We start from the raw sequence: 27,920 nt of genomic DNA, 5'->3' as shown, positions 1-27,920 counted from the left end.
GGCTAAACCTCTACACAGAAGCAAAATGGCCGATAGTAAACTAACCGATCATACAGCGTCTGACAGTCATCAAGGGGTTATGCATGTTTTGTTTACAGCTTGAGAATTACAGTCGCTCAAAAAGGATACTCGCCTTTCTTCAATTTTTCTACGATTAACATTTCGCCTTTCGGGGATGTCATTTCTTACTCAATTTAGCCTTGGAAGCCTCGAAGAACTAGCTCGCTAGGCTAGCTACCTTGCTAGCCTGCTAGCGGTAGGTCTGCAAGAATTTTTGCACAGAAGCACTTTATGTCCTATGTGATTCCCGAAGTGAGTATTCGGCATTAACGTTCTGCGTTTTGGCAGCTGTCATTGTGTGTGTACTGATTAAATAAGTTGGTTATTTCCACCTTTACACAGCCAACAACAATCGGGCTTCAGTTTTAGAGTAGCTTCGCTTGTTACGCGTAGCAATGCTGAAGAAACGTCACTGAAGTTCGTCGTTTCATTTGGCCCTGTCGACCGTTCGTACTGATAAAGCAGCTTGCTAGCATCTGTTTACTGACTTTTCATTTGTTTTTTTTGTGCCCGCTGTTAAGTTATGACTTACAACAGTAAAATGTGTGTATGAAATGCACTGTGTTTGAAAATAATAGGGCTGTTTTTAGCTAACATTACGTGTCTGTTGTCTGCAGTCAACTGCGTAGAGGTTAGATTGGTCGCGCGGAGCAACAGAGGCACCTTGCTCTGGGACAGTCCACCGTCGCGAGCCCCCGACTCTTGAGGTCACAGCACAGTGCTCACCAGCTGCTGTAAAGTCGACTAGCATTCGGGAATTTCTTGCCCGAATGAAGCTCCTCTTGTGTCCCCCCTCCCAGTAGCAACACACCTATTCCTGACTGGCCTGTTACTCACGTTAAAATCCACTTTGCTTGCTGCCAATGTGACTGTAAACATCTGCGTCGTAGGGGTTCTCATGCAGTACACAGAGGTAACCATAAAAGCTATGTAAAGGGTAGGGTACAGTGAAGGTTTGTCTAGTTAGCTTTACAACAGTGCTATGTGACATGGTGCTAATTATGTGCAGCGAAGCTAACAGGAACTGGGCCCAGTCGTATTTACAGCTCTCTGGTGTTTGAGATCCCTTGACATTTGCACATATAACCGTATTTTCTCGGCCCGCTTTCTTATGTTTTGCTTCACACGACAACAGACTCACATGACTTTGGCATGACTTGTATTTTCATGTCTTATACGTTTACTCTTGGCAGGTAAGAGGGCAGCCAGAACCTTCATGACACTTAACAGTACTCGTCAAATTAAAGCTCGTGCTCTGTGTATCATGCTGCTGTTATTGTCTCTATTGCAATGCAGAAGAACTGGAATCCTTTTATCTCTTTGAGTTTGAGGTCTCTTTTTTTGTTTGGCAGCTACCTGCGTTGTCTGTTGGTTGGAATTGCAATCGTTTGCTGGTCAATAAATTATGCAGTGAGATGCTAGGCTACCAAGGGCTGTTGTCAAGCTGTCTGCTCTTGGTTAACGTTACAATCCTTACAACATTGACTATGTAGGAGAATATTTGGCCTTGATCTGATGACATGCATGTTGTCCATTTTGAGTAAATGTCTTAAAGTATGTATGGATATATGTTTGTGAGTGTTAAATTACTATTAACTATGGCTTGAGGTATAACATAAATAATTGAATGTGTACATTTCTCTTTACAGACAGGAGAATCAGGAAAGGGAACAGTAGTTCATGGAAGACAAGAAAAAGAAGAAAGAAGATAAAAAGAAAAGGGAAACCTCTCAGAAGGTAAATAGTGTCACTAAAAATTGACAGCGGATTTGTACTGTCTGTTTTGTGTAGAATCAATGTGATACACCGTATTCCATATCATTAACACTGACACTGCCAGCATTGTTGGTCGGAGTAGATACATTTCTAAATTAATTTGTTATTTTTATGTTTTTATTATGTAGTGAGATCAGAGTCAATTTGTAATGTGGATTATTCAATGTCATATCTTTATCTTCACTTTAAACCATGTGTTGCTGGTATATTTTTTTAGTTGCAGTAGCGAGGCTAAAGCTTAGACTTTTAAATGTATATGGATGGTAGTAGTGAGCTCAAAACAAAACAACGCAACATTTTCTTGTTGTCTTTTATTTTTCATCAGTTGCCAGCATCAAATTATCTTGTACTTTGTATCTGACTCCCTTTATCCCTCTATTTTAGGTGCCAGAACAGAAAATCAAAGGTATGTTTTGTTGTTTCTATTTGTTTGTCATCATCATTCTACTCTTCCTTTTCACTTTCTGATCCATAAGATAATGTCAGTGGTACAGTGTTTATGTCATATTGTTAAATATGCTTTAATCAGCAGTAACCTGCTCTTATAATAACTTTAATGTATATTGATGAGCTAGGGATTTAAGCATTGGTTTATGCACATGTTTGTATACACTTTTGCACTTTACACATTTACTTAAACTTTTCTTAAACTATTCACAGGAGTAGCTTAAAGGGATGGTTTGGGTTTTTTGAAGTGGGGTCATATAAAGTACATATCTATAGTTGGTCTGTTCCCCACCGTAATCACCGATCAGGTGATTAGGTGATTACGGTACCATATGCTAATTAGCAAGTCAAACACTTGGTTATTTGTGTATTTCAGTGCCAGAATCAGCCAAGCCCTCCTGTTCCCAGCCTCTCGCCACCCCAGGCTCAGTGTCCCCCAGCCCTGGCCCTGTTGCCCCCTCATCCCCCAGTCCTGGTGCAGCCGGGGTTTCTGCACAAGTTCCTCCTGGTGGCGGGAACAATGCAAAGCAGCGGACTGCTGTGGCCAACGGACAGCCCTCCTCCTCCTCCTCCCCCTCTGGAAGCCAGACCTCCCAGCAGCAGCGATACATGTCCAGAGAGGTTCCACCAAGATTTCGCTGCCAGCAGGACCATAAAGTGCTACTGAAGAGGGGCCAGCCACCGCTGTCCTCCATGCTGCTGGGGGGAGGAGGAAGCGAGGGGGGTGCTGGAGGGGTTGGAGGTGGCAGTGGCTGGGCAGCCACCGCACCTCTTTCTTCACAGGGAGCAGATAACCCCAATGCAAACACAGCTGGAGGCACAGGTGGGTTGACATCTAATCAAGTTTGAAATGGAGTCCACTGAGAGCCATAAAATGTAGTAATCTTTTGTTTTAAGGTAGTATCTGTCAAGGAAATAGCTTTTGTTTTGCTACGCCAATATGTATTTTATTTATGGTATATCAAATAGCCATGGCAAGGATTTTACAAAAACACGCTGTCCTGCAGGTGACATTATAATAAATATAAGATAAAAAATTATAATAAAATGACTATAGTTGTAGTTTTACATGATTACAGTAATCTGCATTCACTGCATACCTGAAATACCTGAAATCTTCAGTAATTTGACTCTCAGTTACATTCTGCAAGTTGAGGATTGTTGATGCTCATTTTGTCAGCTAAATAAATTGTCTCAATTTTGTCTTTTATAGATTCCAACCTGAGTTCATCCTCCGCATCACCCCCCAACTCCTCCTCATCTTCATTATGTGTCGCTGCTCTGTCGTTGTCTTCTTCTTCTACTACTACTACTTCAACTTATGCAAATTCCACGTGGGGGGCAGGCTCTAGCAGCCCGTCCTCTTCTCAGGGCTGCGGGAAGGTGATTGTGGATGGGACTGACCTGGGGGACTGGCCTACCATCCTAGGTGGGGCCAAATTGAGTTCTGAAGGAGCTGGAGGAGGGTTGCAGGAGCAAGACTGCCCTGGTAACAACAACAGTAGTGCCTCATGGAGTGAGAGAAGCATCCAGCAGAAGGGAGGAGCTGTAGGAGGAGGAGCAGGGAACATGGACAATCCTTCCTCACCTCGTTCTTCTCCTCTTTCATCCTCTTCCTCGCTTAATGAATGTGTTCAGTCAAGTGGTGGTGTGTGGGGCTCTTCCACCTCCTCTCAGGTGGAGGCAGGGCCAGGATCAGCAGCATTTTACAATTCCAAAGTCTCCCATCTTCTTCCTGGGCCTGAGGAGAGCCCTGTGGGTGGCAGCAGTAGTGTCCCTGGTGCCAATTTCAACCCCAATGTGAACCCCTCCGCCTGGCCTGCCCTGGTGCAGGGCGGGACTTCAACTTCGGCTAGCGACAGCCTTCCACTACATTCATCCATTACTTCAGCCTCCTCGTTCTCGGCCAGCACCACCCTCATCACCACTCACTCTCTTTCATCTGTGAATCAACCTGGTCTCCATCAGCAGCACAATGAGACAGCTGTGGTAGAACAGCAGCACTTAGGAAACCTGGGGCCGGAATCGGGTTCAGGTGGGGGAGCACGAGGAGCAGGACCAAATCAAGAAGGGGGTGATGAGAGGGATTGTGGGGTTACTACTGTTGAAGGCGAGGGGAATGGTAACCTTTCTGGTTCTTCCACTTCCTCCTCTACTGCATCTTCTTCTTGGAGATCCATGCCTCCACTATCCTCTGACCACAGTGCAGGTGCCACACAGGCAGATGGATGGGGTGGAGGAGGGACTGTAGCTCAGGGGCAGGAAGGGAATGTGTGGGGCTTTGGTAGCCAGGGTGACAAGGCAGGGTGGGGCAGGGGAAATGATGGTGGCTCAAATACCCCAGTGGTATCTCAGGGAGCGTGGGAAGGAGGCAGTTTAGAAGCAGAGTGGGGTGGCACAGTGGGAGGTGCAGGTTCGAGTAACTTAGCAATAGGAAGTGGAAGAGGAGGAGATGGGAGCAGCAACAGCAGCAGTAGTGGAGGCAGCGTAGGTCTTGGTGGCAGCGTTTTGCAGGACTCCGCCTCACCAAAGTTTGCAAATATGACAAAAGCTTGGGACAATCAGAAAGGGACTGAAAGTGACAGTGCAGTTGGGGAGTGGGGTGGGCAGGGTGAAGGCACTGGAGGTGGAGGCCCCTCATCCTCTAGTGGAGGAGGGTCTATAGCTGGAAGTGTTGGAGGAGGTAGTGATAGTGGGCAAAAGCAGGAGGGATCCTCATCTGCATGCCAAAAGACCTCCAACGCTGAAGTGGCCTTACTCGGCATGCTCAATCGATCTGACCTAGACCCCAGGGTCCTGTCTAACACAGGCTGGGGGCAGACCCAGATACGACAGAATGTGGCCTGGGATCTGGACAACAAAAGAGGAGTAGGAAATAGAAATGAGAGAAACTCTTCATCTTCCACAGCATTCTCATCAGCAACCATGAACACTACCACTAGTCGCGGTCCTGGGTACCCGTCAAACACCAGTTCAGTAACTAATGATATATCTACTGGCAGTCAAACGACTAGCCATAACTCGGGCCCCGCTACAGTGAGGGATGGCTGGGATGGTGGTGCTACACAGTCCACCTGTGGTCCTCACATGCCTGGTAACACTATAAGAAAGCCAGTAACAACCGAAGAAGATATGGAGGGCAACCAGGGCAAGGCAGCTGGAGGTTGGGGTGATCTCCCACCTGAAAAGCAGGGCAAAGGATGGGGGACTGATGAACAACAATGGGGGGATCGCAGAGGTAGAGGAGGGAACTGGAGAGATTTTGGAGAACAGGGTAGTGGGTGGGGAGATGGTCCAGATGATAAACAGGGCAGAACAGGAGGGTGGAAGGGGGCTGGAAGAGGAGAAGCTGGTGGTTGGGGAGGAGACTGGGGACAGAGAGACTCCATGCCTGTAGGTGGGAGTGGCGATGGCCGAAGCAGAGGTGGAAGCAACTCCGATGAGGGATCTTCCTGGGGTAATTTGGAAGAAGGTGGACCTCAGCGAGGAGGATGGGGAGGAGGAGATGTGGGTGGAGGCAAATCCCACCAGGATTGGGGTGGTACCAAGCCCCATGCAGCAGCACAGATACCAAACAGCCAAGTGGCACCAATGAAAGCCCCAAATCAACAGCAGCACCAATCACAGGGCCAGCAGCCACAAGGAGGTCCCATGCAGGGAGGGTGGAACAGCCGGTCCGTCGTTGGAGGTGGAGGTCCACCATCCAAGAACCAGAACCAAAGTTCGGGCTGGACTTCTGGCCCGATCCCCCAACTCTCCGGAGGTGGGGGTGACTCCCTGGAGCCCAGTGGCTGGGAAGAGCCATCCCCTCAGTCTATCAGTCGCAAAATGGAAATCGATGATGGCACTTCAGCCTGGGGAGACCCAACCCGCTACAACAGCAAGAATGTGAATTTGTGGGACAAAAACAGTGCTACAGCTGACCAAAGCAAGGTCCCACCACCCATGCAGCAACAACCACCTAGAAGGCAGCAGGGGATTCAGCACAGCAGGGATACAAACCCTGCCAGTACTGCAGTTGGTAAGTAGAAGGGGAACTTGTTAAAACAAATGAAAATAAAATAAGTTTGCAATCAGTAGGCCATAACCAAACTAGAATGAACATTTGGATTGTTCTTAAAATAATGCAAGTTGTATCTTTGCTCATGTCGGCTTAATTCTAACTTCATTGACTTTTGCCATCAAAATTACACATTTAACTGCATTATATCACTATATATCTATCTATATATTTTCCTTTTCATCAATTTCCAGGTCCAGGTATGTGGGGAGGTGGGGCACAATCTGTGGATAATGGTACGGCTGCTTGGGGTCAGACGTCAGATGCAGTAACGGGTTGGGGCGATCCAGATGAACCTGGCAAAGCCTCTGGCTGGGGGACCCCTTCACCCAACCCTATTAAACCTGGTAAGAATAGTAACAATGTGCATACTACAAAAACATTACAATATCAGAGCTCGGTGTTGTTAATGCTCTATCAATCTGAGACATGACACAGAGACTAAATCAAATAACATTTGACTTTTTTTTCAACATGCCAACATTATCATAACCATTTGCTGTGATGTTACTGCAGGCACCAAGCCAATGGAAAGCTGGGGTGGGAAAGGAGAGGGCTCTGTTGCAGCCTCCCGTCACCCCAGCTGGGATGAGGAAGATGATGGTGGCGGAGGGGTCTGGAACAGCACTGGCTCCCAGGGAAGCAGCTCCTCCTTTAACTCTGGAGGCTGGGGTCAGACACATGGTGGAAAGAGAGGGAACATCAAGGTAGACCAAAGTAGTTAGGATAGGGTAGTTAAGTAGTTAGATAGGATGCACAATGAGTCTATGTGTCCTTTCTTAGTTCACTGTATTAAGACAATGCAGCTCTTACTTTGTTTGTTAGTTTTGAGGAATGTTACTAATTGTTTATCTTTCTTATTCACATTTTCTTTTTTTGGGGGGGCTGAGAGTAACGTTATAATTTCTTTCCTAAAGAGTGGAGGAGGGGACAGCTGGATGAACCCTGTCTCACGACAGTTTTCAAACATGGGCCTTTTGGTAAGGTTAACAAAAACATTTTTGAAAATTTCAAGCTATTAGAAACAGCAGTCATTGTATGTTCTTAAATGTTTAATTTAAATGTCTTACTGTCATATTGCTGTTTTTCTGGAAGAAACTCAATGAAAACTCTCTCGCTAAATGTGTTTTACCCTAACTGATAATGTTATACTGATTAATGGATTATCAATGTGCTACCCTGTTTTTTAGGGTGATGACCCAAGTGTTGACAAAAAGATAGAAGGAGACAAGAGAGGAATGACTGATTATAATGGAGAGATGCGGAGAGGAGGAAGAGGTGCAGGAGGTTACCGCATACCTAGTTCCAAAGACATGGGCCCAGTTGACATGGGGCCTTATGGTGAAAAGGTATAAGTCTTAGTATTTATTTATTTTTTCAACTTTTATAACGTCTGTCTTATACACGGGTTGAATTAACTAGACAGTGTTAGAAAAGTACTATGAAATAAGAGATCGTCACCACAAAGACATTGCTTTTGTCATATGCTTTCCATTATACTACAGATGGGTGGCCATGGAGTGTTTGTTGGCAGCGGCGGAAGTATGCCTGCGCCTCGAGGGATGCACCAGCCTGGCATGCATCCGATGAACCCGTCTCAAGGGTTACGTGCTCAAGTGCCTCATCAGTTCTTGTCTGCTCAGGTTTGTTGTCTTCTGTCTCTGATGTAAATAATCATGATGAATGTTGTATTTGGGATTAATGTAATCTCCTGAGTCCTGCCAATGGTAACTTCACACAATCAGGTTTTTCTTCATTCTGTTAGTAAACTCTCACAAATTGAATGTGGGATAGGTCTTGAGTGGGATTATTGATTTCCTGGTCACCTTGTGGACTGGCAGTAAATGATAGCAGTGGCTAAGGCTTTTAGGTTAGAGGGTAGCTTTTAAGAGGCCATTAACATTTACACATACATTTTGTATATTTTCATTCTGTGTATTGTATAATAACTGTTAATTAAATGGTTTAATCTTCCCAGTATTCCTCAGTTCTCTGATTATCAGGCACTAACATTGTTCAATTGTTAGTGGTTCTAGTTCACCGCCTTACAGAGTAATACAGTACCACATCTTGAAGCTTTTTGATTTTATTAGATGCTATTAGATGTTTTTCTTCCAGGTCAATAGTTTTTCATCCTGTGCATCTGTCATTTACATTTTTATAGTCATTCACAGATTTTCTAAATTGGTTGAGCTGAAAGAATGCAGTGCCTCAGTTTCTCATATTTCTTATATGTAAGTAATCATCACCAGCCATGTATAAAGAAATGTGTGTGCCATGCAGGTGCCGGGTCCTATGCTGAAGCAGATGCCCTCTCCTGGTGGCAGTGTGGGTGGAGTGGTTGGAGGAGTGGGAGGAGTGGGAGGTGTTGGAAGTGTTGGGGGGGTTGGCGGTGTTGGTGGAGGAGTGTTTCCTCCCCAGATTTCCCCACAGCAGCTAGCAATGCTCAGCAACATTTACCCCCACATGCAGCAGTTCCATCTGGTACGTGACTAAATGTTAGAATGTCAATTAATGGATTTATTCATCACATTTAGATAAATAATGCATAGTTGTCTGTTTTATCTGCCTCTGTGTAACCATGTATTGAAACGTTCGATTGAAACATGATCAATCATAATAAATCCACCCCTAATAATGTACTTGCAGTGTCTATATGTGAACTTAGCATATGGATTTATCTCCATCTCTGACCATTTTGCCCACCTACCCACAGGCTTGTCAGCTCTTGCTACAACAGCAACAGCAGCAGCAGCAGCAGCAGCAGCTTCTGCAAAACCAGCGGAAGTTCCCTCAGCCTCAGCCTCTCAGGCAACAGCCAGACCCTCAGCAGGTGAGCATAGTCAAGTTCTATACCATACAATGCATTGTCATCAGGACTTAAACCATTACCATTTATTTTCTCTGCTGCCAAATTGTTACCTTGATCAAACTAAAGATGTGTGGTCTAGGCTGTTTCAATATTGTTCTTTTAACTCAAGTTAAGAAATTGAGATTTCTTTAAAGCTCTGAATGTAGTAGATATGATGGCAATTCAATTAAGACAATTAGAGGCCATTTACTGTGCTGAGCATTTGTTCTTTTAGTAATTTATTTTCTCTAATCTTGTCCCTTTCAGCTGGCAAGGATTATGGCTATTCTGCAGCAGCAGAGACAGCATCAGCAGGGTGGAGTTGGAGCAGCAGCAGCTGGAGTAGGGAGCTCCAAACTTTCCCCCTCTCACCTGGGAGGAGGCCTGTCCAAACAGCCCATGGTAGACCCCCTTCCACATCCTGGAATGGGGGTCCCCTTATCAGACCTTCATGCCAAAACGCAAGGGATGTACTCTGGTGAGGTCAACAGACAACATGTTTGTGGATTAGATTTTATTGGTTCGATGTGATGCTGTCAGTAAATATATGACTATAAATAAAACTGGTTCAAGGTTTAAAGTTTAATGTTTACTTATAGCCATGTTTGTTAGGTTGCTAAAATAGGATGATAAAGTGCCATCTTGGGCTACATGGAGTCAGCAAATCAGCAGAGACTGGCATTTAGGATCAAGTGTGCCTCAGGGTAATGTTGTGCGGCCCTGACCACCTGCACTAATACAGTCTCAGTATCATATCACTAATTTGTCTGTTTGTCTTGGTGGACCAGTAAGAACCATCCAGTTCTATCTATTAAAGTAGTCTAGTGTAGTGGAAACCCAGACACATTAACAGTTATCAGTGTTGATATAACATTGCATTACTCCATTTTAAATTGCCCTTAACCTTAGAGCAATCTCAACCCTGAACTGAACAGAACATTGGTAAAAATGTAATGTATCCATGAGTGTTTGTGTTTTTTCACTTGGCAGGGCTTGCCCCTGGTGGTAACCTGTCAGGACTGGAACTTGGCCCCATGATGGGAGGGATGAAGGACACAGGGGGACAGCAATCTCGCTTCAAATGGATGATGGAGGGACACTCCCCTGCTCCATCGCCCCCTGACTCAACCCTTCACAAGAACGGTAGGTTAACAGATGGTTTATAATATAATGAAGGCAAAATTCACACTTTGGGAAAGCACACCTCCTAGGCTGTTGTCAATCTGGTTATAACTGCATTCTTGATAACCCTCTTTTTCAATGCATCTGAATGAACCGCTAATTAAGGTGATGTGAGATATGCTCATGTCAGTCTGTTTGACCTTATTTCTCTTCTGTGCTGCTCCCAAGGCCCTTTACCCAGTGCTATAAAGGTGAGAGGGGGATCCCCTTACGCCCAGTATGAAATACTGGGCAGTGATGGTTTGGGGATTCCCCCTCAAGGCCCTGCAGACAACTGGCACCGGACCCCTGGGAGTAAAATGGGAAACAAACCTGCCACATCCAGCTGGCCTCCAGGTTATTGTCTATATCTGCTATACGCTCCCAAAAGGCTGTCTGTAATTAGGAATACTTACATGTGTCAAGTGACTCAGTACTTACTGTATATGTCTCAGAAGCTATTGTTCAGTGTTAAAATTAAAAAAAATGCCTAACCTGAAGCAAAATAGCATGTCCATCTTTTTTATATAGCCACCCAATGTGTATATGATTTCAGTTTTCTGCTCTCTGATTACAGAGTTCCAGCCTGGCGTCCCCTGGAAAGGAATCCAGAGTAGTGGAGACCCAGAATCTGACCCTTACATAACCCCTGGTAGTGTTCTTGGCTCTCCGGGACCCCCGAGCCTCAACGACTCTGACCACCAGTTATTGCGAGACAACATAGGTATTTAAATGTGCCTGATGAATGTTGCTGTTAGTTTTTGCATTGGTGCCCTTAAATGTCTTTAATTTACTCACTGACACACCATCGTTGAACCTACATGCACAAAGTTCTAGGGGCAAAGGGTTGCTAAACATTATTCCTCATCAGCTGTCGAGCTGTACTATAGTTGCCTTGTCTTGTTTGGGACTCCATGTGTTGCTTTCAGATAACCTTTTAGTGTTTTGTAGGGCCAAACCCCACCCTCAACACCTCGCTGCCTTCACCTGGTGCCTGGCCCTACAGTGCCTCAGACAGTCCCCTCAGCAATGCACACAGCACAGGTATATGCTTGTATTTTCTTGTATTATTTATTTCATCTGCATTTTGACTTTTGAATGTAATTTGCTAGTTCTCCTTACTAGCTCAGTTGTCATTTGCTTTTCAGTTGTTTTGTTTCTGTAACTATATTGTGTTTGTGCCGTGTTTTACTGGTGTACAGGTTAGGCTTTATATACAAAAATGCCAAAGGAGCTAGCTATAATGAGTCCTCTCCACTCTTATTTCTGTGGTCTGTTTGTCAAAAACTAATTTTCCCCCTCTCCCCCCCACCACCCCATTTCCTCTTCAGGAAAGTACCCGGAGTACAAGCCCAGCTGGCCCCCAGAGCCCATCGGACAAAACAAGTTGTGGAAGACCAATCGCAACAGCTCACAGCTGCCACGCCCCCCTCCTGGCTTGACCAATCAGAAGCAGGCCTCACCCTCCCCCTGGGGTAGTGGAGGCCCCCGGTTGGCCCGGAGCTGGGGAGGGAGTGGGATAAATCAAGAATCTAGATTTGGGCCAGGTACTGTACTATTTAAAAGGAAAGGTTTGAATTATTTCATAACCATGTCAGATTTCATAACTGAATACCATGTAGAGGAAGACTTTTTTCACAGTGTTGTGATGACTCCTAGTACTGGTCCTAGTACAAATCATGAAATGTAGCATAAAAGTCCTTATCCAAATAAGGTCATCTTCAGCATAATTTGTCATCAACTGTGACCTCCTCGCTCATTTTTTTCCCCTGGTCTTTTTTCTGTTTGTCTCTTCTCTCCATGTCTTTTGTCTTTATAGGCTCAGCTTGGAGCGATGGTGTTGCCTCCAGAGGCAGCTGTTGGTTGCTGCTGAGCAACCTGACCCCTCAGGTAAAGAGTGAGAAAAAAGAAGGGTGGGGCAGGCTGAGAGAGATGAAAACCGATATGTAAATTATAAACGTAATGAATATTTTTCTTAGGGATATTGTTGCAAAGGTTTTGAGTATGAACTCTGTCACTCCTGGTAATTCTGAAATAGTGTGGAAGGGTGAGGAGCAAGGCCTATGGAATTAAAATGTTGTTAAACCCTTCTCTAAAGTAGAAATGATCCTGGCTATACAGTAAAACAGTTCTGAGACAGGGTTTAAATTCAAAAGCATTAACTCGCTATGCTCATTCATCTGTATTCCCCTTCCGTCTGTCTTATGCAAATTAGATGGAATGATGCATGACCTAGCTGTAATTGGATTGTGAAGTTGGATGAGCCATTTAATCAATTAGGGATTGCACAAATGACACTCACAAGACACTGCTCTGGGAATGACAGATTCTAACCTGTTTGATTATAAGTCTAAACAAAGTTTTTTGTTTTTGTTATATTTTTTACAATAATACTTTTAAATAGGCTTACGCAGTGTACACAACTAAGTGTTACAGAATCACAGAACAATAAAGCCACTGGCTGCAATCTCACTACATATTTAGTAATACAGGGTTCTTCATATGCATAACCATTGTTATGTAACCTTCTAGATTACATGACCTTTCTCTGGCTTCTCAATTGATGACTCAAGATTGTGGACAGTTGCTGTCACATCATCAAATCTCTCTCTCACACACACACACACACACACACACACACACACACACACACACACACAATCTTTTCTAGTCATATTTTTTTCCTAACCCTGTAGATTGATGGCTCCACACTGAGGACTATCTGCATGCAGCATGGCCCCCTGCTGACCTTCCATCTCGGCCTGACCCAGGGCAGCGCTCTGATTCGCTACAGCAGCCGGCAGGAAGCAGCCAAGGCTCAGGGTGCACTACACATGTAAGTTTACCAGTAAACTCACTAATGCACATACAGTATATTTCACATAGAGCGTGTTCCTGATGGTCACTTGTCTTCTTACTCTCTCTCAGGTGTGTTCTGGGCAACACCACAATCCTGGCGGAGTTTGTGAGTGAAGAAGAAGTCGCCCGTTATTTTGCACATTCCCAGGCCGGAGGAGTAGAGGGGGCCAGCTCGGGAGGGGCCACAGCTAGCGGGACGCAGGGTTCATCTGGAACAGGCACAGCTGTGGTCAGCAGTGGAGGTAGCTCCCCTGGGAATGAGCGGGCACCAGCAGGCACAACTTCAGGCGGAAACGGAAATGGTGGTGGAGGAGTGGAAAGTGGTGCAGCAGCTCTAGGTAGTGTAAGGTCCTCTGGCTCTGCCTGGCAGAGTCTCGATGGTACAGGAAGTTCTTCAGAAACTTCCTCAGCCCAAGGACCTGGGCTGGGGATATTTTCCCAATGGAGCACCAATGGGGCAGGGGAGGGAGGAGGTGTCAGCGGAGGGGATTCAGGGAGGTCTGGGCTCTGGGGTGGCATGAGTGCGGGATACCCCAGCAGCAGCCTGTGGGGGGCACCGCAAATGGAGGAAAGGCACCAAATGGACAGTCCTGCGGCATTGTTGCCTGGCGACCTGCTGGGGGGAGGGGCTGATTCTATCTGAGGAGCCCCCTCCATTTGTATGTGTAGGTTTGGACACACTGATACATCATACACTGGGATACATATGTATTTACTATAGCACACACAGACACAAACACATTTACATGGTATGCATATTAATGTAATACACATATACACACATGCATACATATACATGGTATGCATATTAACGTGCACACACAAAGCAGAAATGTGAGACATGCTTACACACATTCTCGTGGCCAGACTTAAGCTATTATATAAACAAATGCAGGGACTGTTAGATGTGTATACAGCCTTTTTCCACAGATGAAGATTTCAACTGCTTAGACTTGAAACCTGAAACAGAATGAAAAGTCAGTTGGTCTGAAAGACTTGACTGGATTGCATTGTGCTTAGTAAATGGGGGACTTTTTGACAGATTTACATACACATGCACACACCAAATACAGACAAGCCTTCAGACAGATGGGCACTGTAAACAGCATTACCTTCATCGTATAAGAGAACTTAAAACTACTACATGATGTGAGGTTAAAGTGCAGTTTGTATTCACGTCCCCATTGAAAACGGAGACCGAATCCAAACACATGCAAACAGCTCTGATTGAAAACAGAACTGTATCTTACTGTGTATGTTAAGTTAGTTTCTGTTTGTTTGTATGTATGGTTTTAATTTTTGAACAGTGAAAATATTGAAAAATGTCATTGTTCTGTTTTCAAAATGCTGACCTCCTACTGTTGTATCTCACGCACTCTTTCTCTGTTATTCTCTCTTGAACATGTTTGTTACTGTTGCAGTGATAAATGTTAAATTGCTGGCAGTTTGAGGCTATGTTGCATTTCTCCATGTGTCAGTACTGTGTGCAGTATCATACACACTATATGGACATGAGTATGAGTGAGACTGAGACCAAGTAAGTGGATTAAACCACCACAGTTGTTGTGCGTATGTGTGAGTATGAATGATAGGATAATGTGTGTGTGAGTGTGTGTTTGTGTGCATGTTACTGCCTGTCATAATTTGGGCAAGGCTGCTTACTATACAGAAGGTCTATACAAAAATGTTTTGAGTGCATTCGGTATACTGCTGACTGTGTGTTAAGAAATATTGGCACTAATGCTTTTTTTTCTCTCATTTGAAGTTGTTTGGGTTTTTTTTTTTTTTTTTTAGCAGACTTGTCTTTTTTTATTGTCCGACCTGCAATAATAAAAAAGAACATTTTAATGACACAAAGAGCTGAAGGCATATGCGTTGAGAAAATGGACATGCCAAATCTTATCAAACTGTGTGGAGTGGGAGGGAGGGGTGGGATGGGTTGTTTACAGATGCAGAGTAAAGAGTTACCGTACGTTTTTAATGTTCTGTTGTTGTGTATTCGTTTTAAATTAAGACAGGCTTTAACACTCCTGTTCAGTGTTTTCGTTATGAGATTTTACAAAGGAAAAATTTATTTAAACAAATGAGAACAAGATTAATAAAGATGAAAGTATTGGCTTCTAAATGTGTCCTTCTGGTCATTTTTGTATTTTATTTTCTAAATGTGTAACTTTGGTTTTCTGGATGTTGAAAAGTACTTGTGGTTTAATTTTGTTGAGTACCTTCTATGCTGAACCAACTCTAGTTTAAAACCACCACTTATGCTATAATGTATATTAGAAAAACAATGCTTTTTACATGTTACAGTGATGAGTTTGACGAAGAAATTACATCATGGGAAAGGCCTACGAGCTGTTCATATATACCGACACGACTACAGAAAAACAAGCCAGCATGTCCATCTGTTACCCTCTTATTACTGTCCACAAACCAATCCTATTTAACACCCACGTCATCCTACGGTAAGCCACCGCTTGCTGTATTAAATGATACACCTTCTCTGGCACAGTTACGGCTTTTTGTTTTGCTAATTGGATACACTATCAACAAACATTTTATTATAGATCACATTTTTCCATAGATTCACCCAGATTTCCAAAATTGTTGTGACTGGACCATTTACAAAATTAGTGCTTATAACCAGGCTGAGGCCACTGTGCATTTCTGCAATTTCTAGGACACCAGAAACTACCAGACCTAAAGATGACATTTTGACACAGTTGTGAACATGTGTACATCCAGTGAGCAGAGTTGGGTAGTGACCAAATACATGTAAGTGGGATTGCATAATCGGATAACAGATTTTAAAAGAAAAAGGTATCATTACTACAATCACCCTGGATTACATCAGAAAAAATGAATCATGTTACTTGATAACATGTTTGGTGATGTCCTTGAAATATTCCATTTTGCCATTTTTGAACGGGTGATAACCATAAGAAGCTGAATATAACAACATGCATTTTATTTGCATTAAAACAGTTTTAAAATGTTTTAAGAGAAAACTACAACTAATAATTTTACTAAATGTTTCTCTGTATCAAATGCCATATTTTAAATGTTTGATTGTGAGTTAATGCAAAAGTAATGAGATTATAGTATATTTTTTAATCCAATGGATTGCATGACTATTACAAAAATTGAAATGTGCAATGTATTTTGTAGTCAGTGATTACAACTTACATTTACAAGAAATCTGCCCCAACCCTGCCGATAACTGACGCTTACCAGGACATCGTCTAGATGTGCTATGTTAACTGATAGATCAACTTTATTGATAACAGGAAAAATACAGTTATCATTATTGTAATTTACTGATACTACAAAGTGATGCGTGTGTTGACATAGACAACCAAACGAATGGATTCACCTGGCCCATGGCCATTATGACTCAAATGGAGCGAAAGAAATAATGTGGGTTAAGTTATGAATGGTAAAATTTATGGAGGAAGGAGCAGTGAAGTGTGACGTTTTTCCTTTAATGACTGTGCCCTGACATCCAGAGAATGACATCATCGACGTTGTGAACGGGCGCGTTGTTAAGTAACGAGAGGGGGAGACAGACTCGAGTGGAGAACGGCCGCTCGTGCTGCTGGAGCTTCTTGGGACTATCAACAGGGAGTGCAACCGACGACAGATCTAAGAGCTGGGGGAATGAGAGCCGCCAGAATCCGCTCCCATCCTCCTTTGCCCGGGCTCTTGACCGACTGACAACTATCGGATCAGAACCTCCACTGAATTAGCTCTCGGACGAACCCAATATCGGGTAAGTGGTGGGTCGAGGAACCACAGAAACCAAGGGGGAAAAGGGCCTGATTCGGCCGAATCAGTGTATAGTATTCACGGCTTAGAGGAGAGGGGGAGGGGGCGAGTAGTAAGACTGGCTATCTATACTGGCTAACCTCGTACATAAATGGGTGCGGTTAAAAGTATGTTACCTTATGTGGCGAAATACGATAAATACGTATTTTTAGCTTTTGTAGTTTCGAAATAATCCTGGTGCAGTACGTAATATGGTTCCGTTAACCCATCTCCACTAACGTTAACGCTAGCTTACTCGCAGCAGCTAACGTTCACAGTTAACTAACGTAAATGTCTTCGCCTTATGTTTGTACCGCAGGTGGCTCAAAATTACACAAACGGGTCTTTTGAAACATTATAGCTGTGAGTGGATTTCATGAAATGTATTTGTTTTGAGCAAATATTTTTGCCCCCGTAGCGAAAAATACAACTGACTTGCTGCTCCTTAAACCAGGACAGGACACCGTAGCCTGACACCGTAGCGTCACTGTAACAAATTGTTATTAGATGGTATTTATTTTATTCTTTGTAAATTCGGGCAATATTGGTGGTTGCATTTGGTGTCGAGTCTGGAACGCAGGAGCTGATTTTGGAGTGACAGCTGTCGGAGTGTGAGAGGCGTAACAGTGCTGCTGTTCATGTGACTGAAATCTCTAGCTTTGGGTCTCTGACACTTGTTTTCTCCTTTTTTAAAGAGAACTTATTCTGAACTTTCATGGGCACTTTCGACACAATTGAATCTTACTCGGTAAGAACATTACTTCACACTTGGGGTTTAAGGGGATCGCAGTGATGTATGGCTTATTTCAGTGTACCGTCTCCTCAGGACATCCTGCCACCAGACTCATCTTAACCGGTGGTTATATACTGTGTTATCTTAACCAGTCCACGGTCCTAAAGGCCATTGCCGCAACAGCACAAAGTGCTTTTACGTGTGCAGTGTGAAATGCTCGTTACACATCCTATTGCACAGGTCGTCTTTGAAACTTCAAACCACGCATTCTTTACATTGCTGCTAAATTTACACTATGCAAGTCTTTGCAATACCAAGTTCTCCCTTGCTAAGCTTTTTAGAATGAGGATATATGCAAATGAGAACCATATGGAAACTGTGCGATTTAAAATTGTGTGACACTGTTCCTGTACCAAGTAATTAATCAATGGCACTTAGAGTGTAGTGTTGTGATTAATGTTGCTCTCTAAACAGGGTCCCTGGCTGCAGCATGTGAGACACCCTCTTGGTGTAATGAAACATAACCCTTTATTAACCCAAATCCATCTGCCTCCATCACATCCACAACAGCAGGTTGTCCTCTCATCAGCTGGAGTTGACAAGGAGGTCTAAGGGCCTACCTATCTCACAATATGTTGGTGCAATTGATGTTAATTCACTTGAAATGAGGACAGTGAAGTGCAAGTTATTTTGAGTTTGCATCCTTGAACAAGGATCAGATGGTCTGAGATGATGGTATGTAAGCCATCATAACTGTTCGAATAATTTTCAGAACAGAGCTGATGTCAGCAGCTCTTTTTTTCCCTCTGCTTACAATCGAGCAAAGTAACATCGGGATAATTTATGTTGTGAGAAAGGATACTCTGGATGGAAGCAGACTGAGTGCAAATGGACAAGTCCTTGCAGAATTGATGACTCTTATGTTTGCTGGAGGTGGCATGTCTGTGAAACTGGGGTTGTCCGAGAGTGATTTGTTCTTTAATTTCTGAGTTATCATGAGACTGTTTCATGTTTTCTACAGGGGATATGTATTGAGGCAGGAATCTATAAAGATGCTATGTACCATTTCATATGTTGTTGAACTGTCAGAAGGGCACATGACTAGAAGTGTTATTTGAAGATGCAGCAGTAGTACATTTTGAACAGGGCCTAACTATTGCTGTAAAGGGCACAGTTTTTGTTTGCATAGTTTTCTGAAATTGTTAGAAAGGAAGCGAGGCTCCTTGATTAATGATGCTCTACGTTGATGCATTCTCTGCAGCCCTTTGCTTTCTGAACTTCGTTGCACAGAATCGTCTGAGGGCCTTGACACAGATAAAGCCAGCTAGTGCTCCGCTGCTGCTCATGCCTTCCCTCCCTTGGCAGTCCTAGTACAGAACAGTGGAGAGAGCTTAGTCTTGCTTTTGCAGTGGCTGCACATTGTGGCGTGGTAGACCGAGTACTAAATAAGTGATGATCCTGCTCCAGCATCACGTGCAGTACAGTTCAGAAGATGCACTTCATTTCACTTCATGTGTTTCAAGTACTCGTGCAGCAGTTGATTCTAGTTTTCAAGTGTGGCAGCTTACAATTCTGTGTAGCCCTCACTTTGCTGTATTTCTTTCTCCTCCCTTCCTTGTTTTTGCTGATCTCACTTCAACCACCTCCCCCTCCCAATCCTAATCATGTATCTCTGGAGGCCAGACAGCTGTTTGCTGCTGATGAACTAGCCCTGCTCAGGCAACATTCTCACACAAACACGTGGTCAGTTCTGTGTGTCTGGGACTGGCGGATCATCATGTGAGCAGCTGACTGACTCTTAAGAATATCATCCCTCATTCTGCCACTTGGGAAAGTTGGAAAAAGACCTATGTTCTTTTCAGTTGAGATAGTATTATAGAGCTAGCACTAAGTCTACAATGTTTCAGAGTTGGTACTGAGTGAAAAGAAATGCACAGATGAGCTAGCATGGTGTCATGTATCCTTTGCGTGCCTATATTCATCTGTATATCTCTGTTTGTGGCAGTGACAACACGCAACCATGGAGCTGAGAGTTGGGAACAAGTACCGGCTCGGGCGAAAGATAGGGAGTGGTTCCTTTGGTGACATTTACCTTGGTAAGTGTAAATCCAAACACCCCCCCAAATAATATTCTGGACAGTGTCCCTTTTCATACTATACCATAATTTCCCCTCTTTCGTGGGCTCCAACCTCTATTTTCCATCACTGGCATAGTACTGGTACAATAGCCATAGCTCTTACAGCTGTGGTTGTATTTTTGTGTGTGTCTTCAGGTGCCAACATTGCCACTGGTGAGGAGGTAGCCATCAAGCTGGAATGTGTGAAGACCAAACACCCACAGTTGCACATTGAAAGCAAGTTCTACAAGATGATGCAAGGAGGAGGTAAGGAGTGAATTTAACTGTGACAAGCTCCACAAAATATTTCAAGTGGTGCTTATTTATTTGTTTGTCCCAGTCAACATTATAGATGTGAATACTCTTCTCAGCCTGCTGGAAATATGTACAGTAAATTATTTTAACAATAAGAATTTGTCTGAATTATTATCTTATTATACTTCAATCCAACTGAAGTAAACCTGGACGAGTAAAGTTATTTTCCAAAAAAATAATTATCTTGTATTAGATTTACCAAGTTTAAACATAGAAGATGTAGCTGATGCAAAATTAGCAAAAGCTGCAGGTACGTCTGTTATAACAGGCTGAAGAAACCTTACACTCACTTTGAATGCATATGTGTTTATTCTAGTGGGCATCCCATCGATAAAGTGGTGTGGTGCAGAGGGAGATTACAACGTGATGGTAATGGAGCTGCTGGGTCCCAGTCTGGAGGACCTTTTCAACTTCTGCTCCCGGAAGTTCAGCCTAAAGACTGTCCTGCTTTTGGCAGACCAGATGGTACGACACAAACCCTTATGTTAAGCCAGGGGCATTAGAATTAGGACTGTTTCACTGTTGCTTTATTTTAGATCCCGATATGTGAAACTTTTGATTAGAAGTAGAATATAGAGAAAACATATGTATCATCCAACTTGGTCATGTGCATGACCTACTTAACTTTTATGTGTTGGTGAATGCTCTATATATCCTTTGCACATGATTCCCCTAAGGCTTCTTTAAATATTGTAGACATTTTGATCTCTGCTGCTCTTGTGCATCCTGTGTACATTGTAATTTTGGCCTTGTCTTAGACTGTGCTGGCCTACATATTTCATTTCATGTATCTCTCTCAAGCACAACTCATATCACCTTTTTGTTCTTGCTGTAGCCAAGTTGCTGTGTCAGATCTCTATATAGATGCTTGAATCGCCCATTATAGCCTGGGGTCATCACCTTTCCATGTCCCGTCTTCATATATCCAGTCGTCCTCCCTTGTCCTTTTGCTTTAGTTTGCTGAAGTTATTGATGTATTGGGTGCACCCACTACTGCTCAGTGAAACGACTCAAGGGGAGTGCTGGCTTGACTGCATGTAGAATGTGGTATTGTGACCTTGTTGCTATGAATTGATATCACCATGACATTTTCCGATGTATCGTGTGTATCCATGTTTTTTATATTCTATACTACAGAGCCTGACACCACTCTTTGTCACCTATATCTTCTTTAGATAAGTCGCATTGAGTACATCCACTCAAAGAATTTCATCCATCGGGATGTCAAGCCTGACAACTTCCTGATGGGGCTTGGCAAGAAGGGTAACCTGGTGTACATCATTGACTTTGGCCTGGCCAAAAAGTACCGTGATGCCCGCACGCACCAGCACATCCCTTACAGGGAGAACAAGAACCTGACTGGTACAGCACGTTATGCTTCCATCAACACACATCTTGGAATCGGTAAGGCACCCGTGGAGGGCATGCACAACACTGATAAGTCACTTGTTGTGCAAATTGGTTTAGATTTTCATAAAACATAAATGCTGTTGGCTTCCCACCCTGTTATCCACTCACAAGTTGTGACACAGATGACGGTTTGAACAAAGTCCCTGTTAGACTTGTTTCGATTTATGTTCTTTTACTTTCTATGTCCTGCCATGTCGGAGAGGTTGGAGTATCTACATGTGTGGGTGATCCTGACTTAAGCAGACTGAAGTTCAGCAGGATGCAATCAGTCAGTTCAGTCCAGGGATTTTATTAAACAGATGAACTTCTCTCTGAAAATGTGTAATTATTTTACAGCAATAAAAACTGATAGTAAAATAAACTATGCTACTTCACAACCTTAGCACCTCATTCCATGGTGTTGATAAGACTAATCATAATGTTGCGGTCCTAGTGATAGGTAGCCTTACTGTGTGGCATATCAAAATTCTAATCCAACAGGGTCACACCCTCACTTCACTTTGATAGCTGCCTCCAATCACCATGTTAGATATGATTCATCAGAGCTGGCTCATGATGATATCTCCCCTTCATTACATTCTTCCCTAGCCTGGATGTCTAATGTAAACTACTACTTGTCAGATTTTCCCTGTCAACAGTCTTTGGAATCTTTTTTTTTTTAATGAGTTGCATCCCTTCTTACTATCTTCCAGTGTCTGTATCAGAATACAATAATGGCCTCCGAATACATTAGTTTGCCTGAAGTTCTTATTGGTATTTAACTTTTTTCAGCCAGAAAGCAGCCATCTTTTGGCTCTACATTATATAATCAGTTTGTCCCGGATTGTCACTGCTGTTCCCTCTTCGGTCCTCCCGCTGTCTGATTTCGGACATGCCTTCTCTTTGTATAGTCTTTTTGTTTATACACACCCACATCTGATCTGATGGTTTATATGGAGGCAGAGGGCTCATGAGAGTGTAGAAGAAGGAAATACCATTGGGGAAGAAAAATAGCTGTGTTGAAGTGTTGTCATTTCAGTGCAATGCTTTCATTCATTCTACATGTAAATCTTATTTTTTTCTATACAACCATTTAAGTACAGTATCCCATCCCATTGTAGTGTTTTAGCTGAACTGTTTCAGCCCCTAATGTATTAAGCAGGTATTGTATTATTATTTACTGTATTATTATTATTATTGTATTATTATTTACTGTATTTTGGATAGATACCATTTAGGGTTGTCCATCACCAATGACTGAGAACCAGTGACTACCCTGACCATTGTACCATTGTGATTTGAAAGGCCCCCCACTAATTAAGATCCGTGTCCCCTCAGAGTTGCCGTAGGGCAAGAGTTGTTGTTGTTTGTGACATGTGGGAAGAGAAAATGAAAAGAAGTGTGTTGCTGCTCAGTGCACTAAAATTACATCTCCAGGTATTATTATTTTATTATTAAACCAGTTCAGTTAGGAGAACCCGAGACACTCGGTTAAATTTGTGGCAGCAGAATTTATTTTCCTGTGGGCTGAATGGAATACTGAATGGGTCAATTGTTTTGGTAAGAGTAATAGGACATGTTACTTAAGTTAGAAAATTTACTCACTTAATCATTATATCAAGTAGTTATTTTGTTATTTTATCTATTAAATGTGACATTTAAGCAACCAATAATAGTGGGATTTTGATGCACACACCTTACTTGCACTTTTAAAGAAGATGTAAATACAGTGTTCAGAAAAGGATTTTGTTTACTTTGGATCTACAAAAGTACAAAAGTGTACACATGTTTCTCTGTAAGCGCCGCATGAGCATCTTATTTTGTGTGATGGAAAGAATATTACACAGTGTATTACACAGAAAATACCACACATAGGTATCAGGAATATTGATACTGTTAGATTAAACAGATGAGCCACCCATATTTCAGAGTCTGTTAAACTCCATTTTAGCATTTTCTGTATAGTATTGTATACAGAAATTGTGTTGTATTGTTTGGCTGAGTTGTGACACATTGCTAACTTGAAGATCACGTTGACCTAACATATCCTGAAGGTGCTGATAATAAAATAAATAAATAAAATAATCTGCAGAATTGTGCCAATGGACCCCTTGTTTATTTTTGACAGCAAAAGCTGACTTACTAGTCAAACTACTACTGTAGTTTTTATAGACAATGAGCTCTTACTAATCAATGGTGATTTAATTAAAACCTGTAAACAAGGCCTGTGTAAATGACCATTCTGTACAAACTCTCACATTATCTGTCCACAGAGCAGTCCAGACGTGATGACCTGGAGTCTCTTGGCTATGTCCTCATGTACTTCAACCTGGGTTCCCTCCCCTGGCAGGGCCTCAAGGCCGCTACCAAAAGACAGAAGTATGAACGAATCAGTGAGAAGAAAATGTCCACACCCATCGAGGTTCTTTGCAAAGGATACCCTTGTAAGTGATGTGTCTCTGATGCAATTCTGAAATTATCTTCAGCTGCATCATTAGGTTTTCTCAATATGGAATTGAACACTAACAGTGCAAATGTTGTCTAATCTTTTGTTGTCAAGTTTCTCCCAGTGACTGTTTTGTTTGTTTATCCTATAGCCGAGTTCTCCACATACCTGAATTTTTGCCGTTCACTCCGTTTTGATGACAAACCAGACTACTCTTACCTGCGACAGCTCTTCAGGAATCTTTTCCATCGTCAGGGTTTCTCCTATGATTACGTCTTTGACTGGAACATGCTCAAATTTGTACGTTTACAAATGAGTTTCAGACTGAAGTATTGTTTGTTTTGATGCCTAGAAAAGCCATTTTTTGTCAAGGGAACAGGTTTAATGTGGCTTCTTTCATCTCTCAGGGTGCCAGTCGGACAGCTGAGGATGGGGATCGAGAGAGGAGGGCCGGAGATGAGAGGGACGAGAGGATTGGAGGAGCCCCCAGGGGGTCTGCATCACGGGGCCTCCCTCCAGGTCCCAACCCTGGAGCTGCCAACAGAGTCAGGAATGGGCCAGAGCAGGCAATCTCTAACCCTGCATCAAGGGTCCAGCAGTCTGGTGAGTACTGCTTAATAAAAAGTCTCAAATTCCTGCTATCCATCTGCTAATAATGGAGTAATACTATGCTGACACTGCAATATTGGCACTTAACATGGTTCTCAATTTTTCCATAATTTCAGGGAACACATCGCCTCGTGCAATTTCTCGTGCAGAGAGGGAGAGGAAGGTGAGCATGCGGCTTCACCGTGGTGCTCCTGCTAACGTATCATCCTCTGACCTCACAGCCCGTCATGACCAATCAAGGATTTCCACATCACAGGTGATTAAACACTCACAGATGGTGTTTTTCTACATTATTCATGTGTTGGTTTTAATATATAATGATGAATGATGTATCATGAAAAGTGCTAAATAAGTAAAATGTACTGTTATTAATATTATTACAGCTTCTTTGGTTTGCCATGTGACACACACTGCATTAATGGAAAAAATTATTCAATTACGAGAAATGCATGTGTTGAAGTAGAAAATGCCAGGAATGGTCAAATTGTTTAGCATTTTACATACAGCTTGACATCCAGAATTGCAGTTCCTTAGTCCTTATAGTGTATGGTGTGTATATACTGCATCTGCAAAATGTGGCATAGACTGAACTCTCGACTTGAACTAGGTGGGTGATTCATTAACATTGCGAAGGTTATCACAGCATTGTTTGTCAGTTTCTTGCAGCACTGACCAAAGTATTAAATTTTAGTGTTCAGATAAACATTTGAATTGTGAACATCATATTTCATAGTGAAAATCTGTTACTAATATATTGAAGGGATAACAGTAAACTATCACTAAGCCCTTCTTTGACCCAAGTTTTATGTTTATTAGATTAGAAGGTAATAAAATAACAGGAGCTTTGTTACAGTAGAATCCAAACTAATACAGCAGCAACAAAAAATAAGAGCTCAAAGATGTATATAGAATCAATTCAGCACTTCACACAATGGTTACACAAGAACAAGCTTGTAGAACAAGCTTAAGAAACAGCATTTGTCACATGGCTATTATATTTAAGTATCATGTGTTGCAGTATATAAGTATTGTTTTGTTCTTAGTGCCTTTTGGGAAACTAGAATCAACATCACAAGTTTAGTGGACAACAATTGGATTACACTTTAAAATGGGCTAAATAGTACTCCCAGTAGCTGTATTATGAAAACAATTTTGTTAGAACAGGGTTGTTATTGGCAAAATCTTCTTAGCCTTGATTGTGTTTCTTTTGCAGGTCAGTGTGCCGTTTGAGCACATGGGGAAGTAGAAGTGATTGGCTCTGCATGCACATGAAACTGACAGGTGAGGTATAATTTCACTAATTTATTTGCATGCTGACTGCAGAAATACACCAATCGCCAAGACATTGCACTCTAATGACCATCTTTCCATTTTATTTTTTTGTTGTTTCAGGGCTGCAAAGTATATTCATCGCTCCAGATTGTTTTCCTTTCATTTTTACCTTGTCTTATGAAAAGATAATTGCCAATGGACACATGGATCTTTGGAAAAGGACAGTAAAGGATCCACGGGTGTACATGACAGTATCCAACATGCAGTCTTTCATGAACTTTTCTTGCTGAACCGTGGACCACCACAAGACAAAAAGCAAATAAATAACAGTTCTACATCTTTGTTACTCCATGGTTGCCCATACCTGCTCCACTCCTCAAAATGTTCCGTCAGTACCTTCTGTCTGACAAATGTGAAGAACTGTTGGCATCAGTGAAGCAGAAAGGTATCTGACACGTGCACCTGTTTCTTGTCGAAGGTCAGCTTGGCTTTGTAAAGATTTCTCCTTTTCAGTTGTAACCCCACAAAAACAACTTTTCATTGAATGTTGCCCCTTATCTTTCAATTGGAGCTTGATATGAGTTTCCCTTTTTTGCTTTTTTGAGAGAAATAACAGCTGAAAGATACAGAAATGGGGAGAGGTAGGTGAGAGGACAGTAGGAAAAAAGAAAGGTAACTTAGAAAAGGATGAGCAAGTGATGTTTTAGCTGTTGTAGAGTAATTTTCTGGTGAAGTAGCAATTTGCTTGGCCTTTTATTCATGTCATGCATATTTTATTCTCCCTCAAAACTCAGCCACAAAAACCTCCACCACCCCTTCCTGTTTTGACTTACATGTTTTCTCTGGTTTTAATGTAAGTGGGTAAGGTGAAGAATGACCATAGATATTGCAAAGACACACTCCCAGGTCTTGAGGGAAATCTCCTCAGGAATTTCTCAGTGTATTTGACCAGAGACCATAGCTGCCCATTTTGGCTAACAAATAGCGGCTGCAATTTTTATGATAGTTCTTAATGTTACCTTTTTATTCTTTTGTTATTGGAGGTCATAGGGGAGTGGGCAGGCTCTGTTAGGGGTTACTTGCGGGGGATGGGACATCCAAGGATTTTTTTTTTTTTTTTTTAAATGTTTACTTCACTGTAAATATTTTTTATTTCAATGTAAAGCCAAAAGGTGGTTATTTGTTTTAAGGTGTAAAGTAGAAAAATGCATACTAATGACATAAATTGGGGCTGGGTTCAAAATTTTAGGTATTTAAAATACTAAATTGTGGGATTGGCTACTGTTACTCTGCCATCTGGGTCATCCAACATTTTGTGTGTGTGTGTGATGTGTGCACATGTGTGCACGCTTTGCATGTGAGAGTGAGATGACTCCCTGCTAAGAATACAAGATTCATTTTGTCTTTGTTTGTTTGCTGATTGTTTTTATCTCTATTCTCAGCTATTTATGTTAAACTATTTTTTATTCGTCTTAAATAACTCTCCCTTATTCCTATTTCTGTTAAATTTCATCCTCCTGTAATTCATTAGAAGTAGCTTGTTTGTTTTTTTTTGCTTGTCCCTTTTGTTCTTAGGCCTCAAAGGATATCCACCTCATGTCATACATAGGGCTTTCAATATTCCTTCTGCAAAGTTTATATGCTAATAGTTTTGATGTCACCTTTGGATTTTAACCTCCAGCAACCTTGATGATGTCATTAAAAAGAAAACAACTGATGCAATTGCAGGGATGTGTAAATAACAGTGTACTGTGTGTGTAATTACCTTTTGTACAGGCCACCATGACCCAGTGGTATTGTAACTGTTGGGTTGGGAATGGTATAGAGGAGTGTGAGGTGATGGGAATTTCACTTTATGTATTGTGTACTGATATCTTGTACAGTTCTTTAACACACTTTATTTACAACAGTATTTGTGTATATTTTATGAAGTAATAAAAATGAATAACGTTGCTCACAACCTTTCTTGCTCATCTTTCTCTCACTGCTGCGTGTAGCTGTTTTTAAGGTGGCGTCCCAGTTTT

General features: G+C 42.4%; 2 protein-coding genes across 5 annotated transcripts; both read left to right on the top strand.

Annotated features, from left to right (window-relative positions):
- Positions 1 to 9: 9 nt before the first annotated feature.
- LOC119013424 (trinucleotide repeat-containing gene 6B protein-like) lies at positions 10 to 15,339 on the top strand. 3 transcript variants are annotated; one of them, XM_037087940.1, is made up of 21 exons: positions 10 to 256; positions 1,710 to 1,797; positions 2,221 to 2,242; positions 2,660 to 3,106; positions 3,497 to 6,304; positions 6,538 to 6,690; positions 6,860 to 7,050; positions 7,261 to 7,323; positions 7,534 to 7,692; positions 7,849 to 7,986; positions 8,627 to 8,827; positions 9,060 to 9,176; positions 9,462 to 9,672; positions 10,185 to 10,337; positions 10,545 to 10,712; positions 10,933 to 11,079; positions 11,307 to 11,399; positions 11,687 to 11,902; positions 12,175 to 12,245; positions 13,052 to 13,191; positions 13,284 to 13,857. In XM_037087940.1, exons 2-21 carry the CDS (start codon positions 1,741 to 1,743, stop codon positions 13,855 to 13,857), a joined length of 6,129 nt encoding a protein of 2,042 aa, XP_036943835.1. In that variant the 5' UTR covers positions 10 to 256; positions 1,710 to 1,740. The 3 variants fall into 3 exon arrangements, with proteins under 3 accessions (XP_036943835.1, XP_036943838.1, XP_036943836.1); XM_037087943.1 differs by having other exon boundaries at positions 11 to 312; positions 13,284 to 15,339; XM_037087941.1 differs by lacking the exon at positions 10 to 256 and adding an exon at positions 364 to 973.
- A 1,409-nt stretch (positions 15,340 to 16,748) lies between these two features.
- Positions 16,749 to 27,856, top strand: LOC119013940 (casein kinase I). 2 transcript variants are annotated; one of them, XM_037088861.1, is made up of 12 exons: positions 16,749 to 16,980; positions 17,711 to 17,763; positions 19,754 to 19,844; positions 20,022 to 20,132; positions 20,497 to 20,645; positions 21,356 to 21,584; positions 23,843 to 24,013; positions 24,167 to 24,315; positions 24,423 to 24,618; positions 24,741 to 24,880; positions 25,838 to 25,905; positions 26,017 to 27,856. In XM_037088861.1, exons 3-11 carry the CDS (start codon positions 19,769 to 19,771, stop codon positions 25,868 to 25,870), a joined length of 1,254 nt encoding a protein of 417 aa, XP_036944756.1. In that variant the 5' UTR covers positions 16,749 to 16,980; positions 17,711 to 17,763; positions 19,754 to 19,768; the 3' UTR covers positions 25,871 to 25,905; positions 26,017 to 27,856. The 2 variants fall into 2 exon arrangements, with proteins under 2 accessions (XP_036944756.1, XP_036944755.1); XM_037088860.1 differs by lacking the exon at positions 17,711 to 17,763 and having other exon boundaries at positions 16,750 to 16,980.
- Positions 27,857 to 27,920: the final 64 nt, after the last annotated feature.

The sequence above is a fragment of the Acanthopagrus latus genome, chromosome 23 (assembly GCF_904848185.1).
Source record: "Acanthopagrus latus isolate v.2019 chromosome 23, fAcaLat1.1, whole genome shotgun sequence".
In the NCBI taxonomy this organism is placed as follows: Eukaryota; Metazoa; Chordata; class Actinopteri; order Spariformes; family Sparidae; genus Acanthopagrus; species Acanthopagrus latus.
Note: the sequence above shows the minus strand (reverse complement) of the source record. Positions and strands in the feature narration are given on the sequence as shown.

Coding starts and splice junctions, on each gene's coding strand:
- LOC119013424 (XM_037087943.1), top strand. CDS start 1,741: ATGGAAGACAAGAAAAAGAAGAAAGAAGATAAAAAGAAAAGGGAAACC. Junction 1,798..2,220: donor AAAGGGAAACCTCTCAGAAG/GTAAATAGTGTC, acceptor CCTCTATTTTAG/GTGCCAGAACAGAAAATCAA. Junction 13,192..13,283: donor GCTCAGGGTGCACTACACAT/GTAAGTTTACCA, acceptor ACTCTCTCTCAG/GTGTGTTCTGGGCAACACCA.
- LOC119013940 (XM_037088861.1), top strand. CDS start 19,769: ATGGAGCTGAGAGTTGGGAACAAGTACCGGCTCGGGCGAAAGATAGGG. Junction 20,133..20,496: donor CAAGATGATGCAAGGAGGAG/GTAAGGAGTGAA, acceptor TGTTTATTCTAG/TGGGCATCCCATCGATAAAG. Junction 24,619..24,740: donor ATCAAGGGTCCAGCAGTCTG/GTGAGTACTGCT, acceptor CCATAATTTCAG/GGAACACATCGCCTCGTGCA.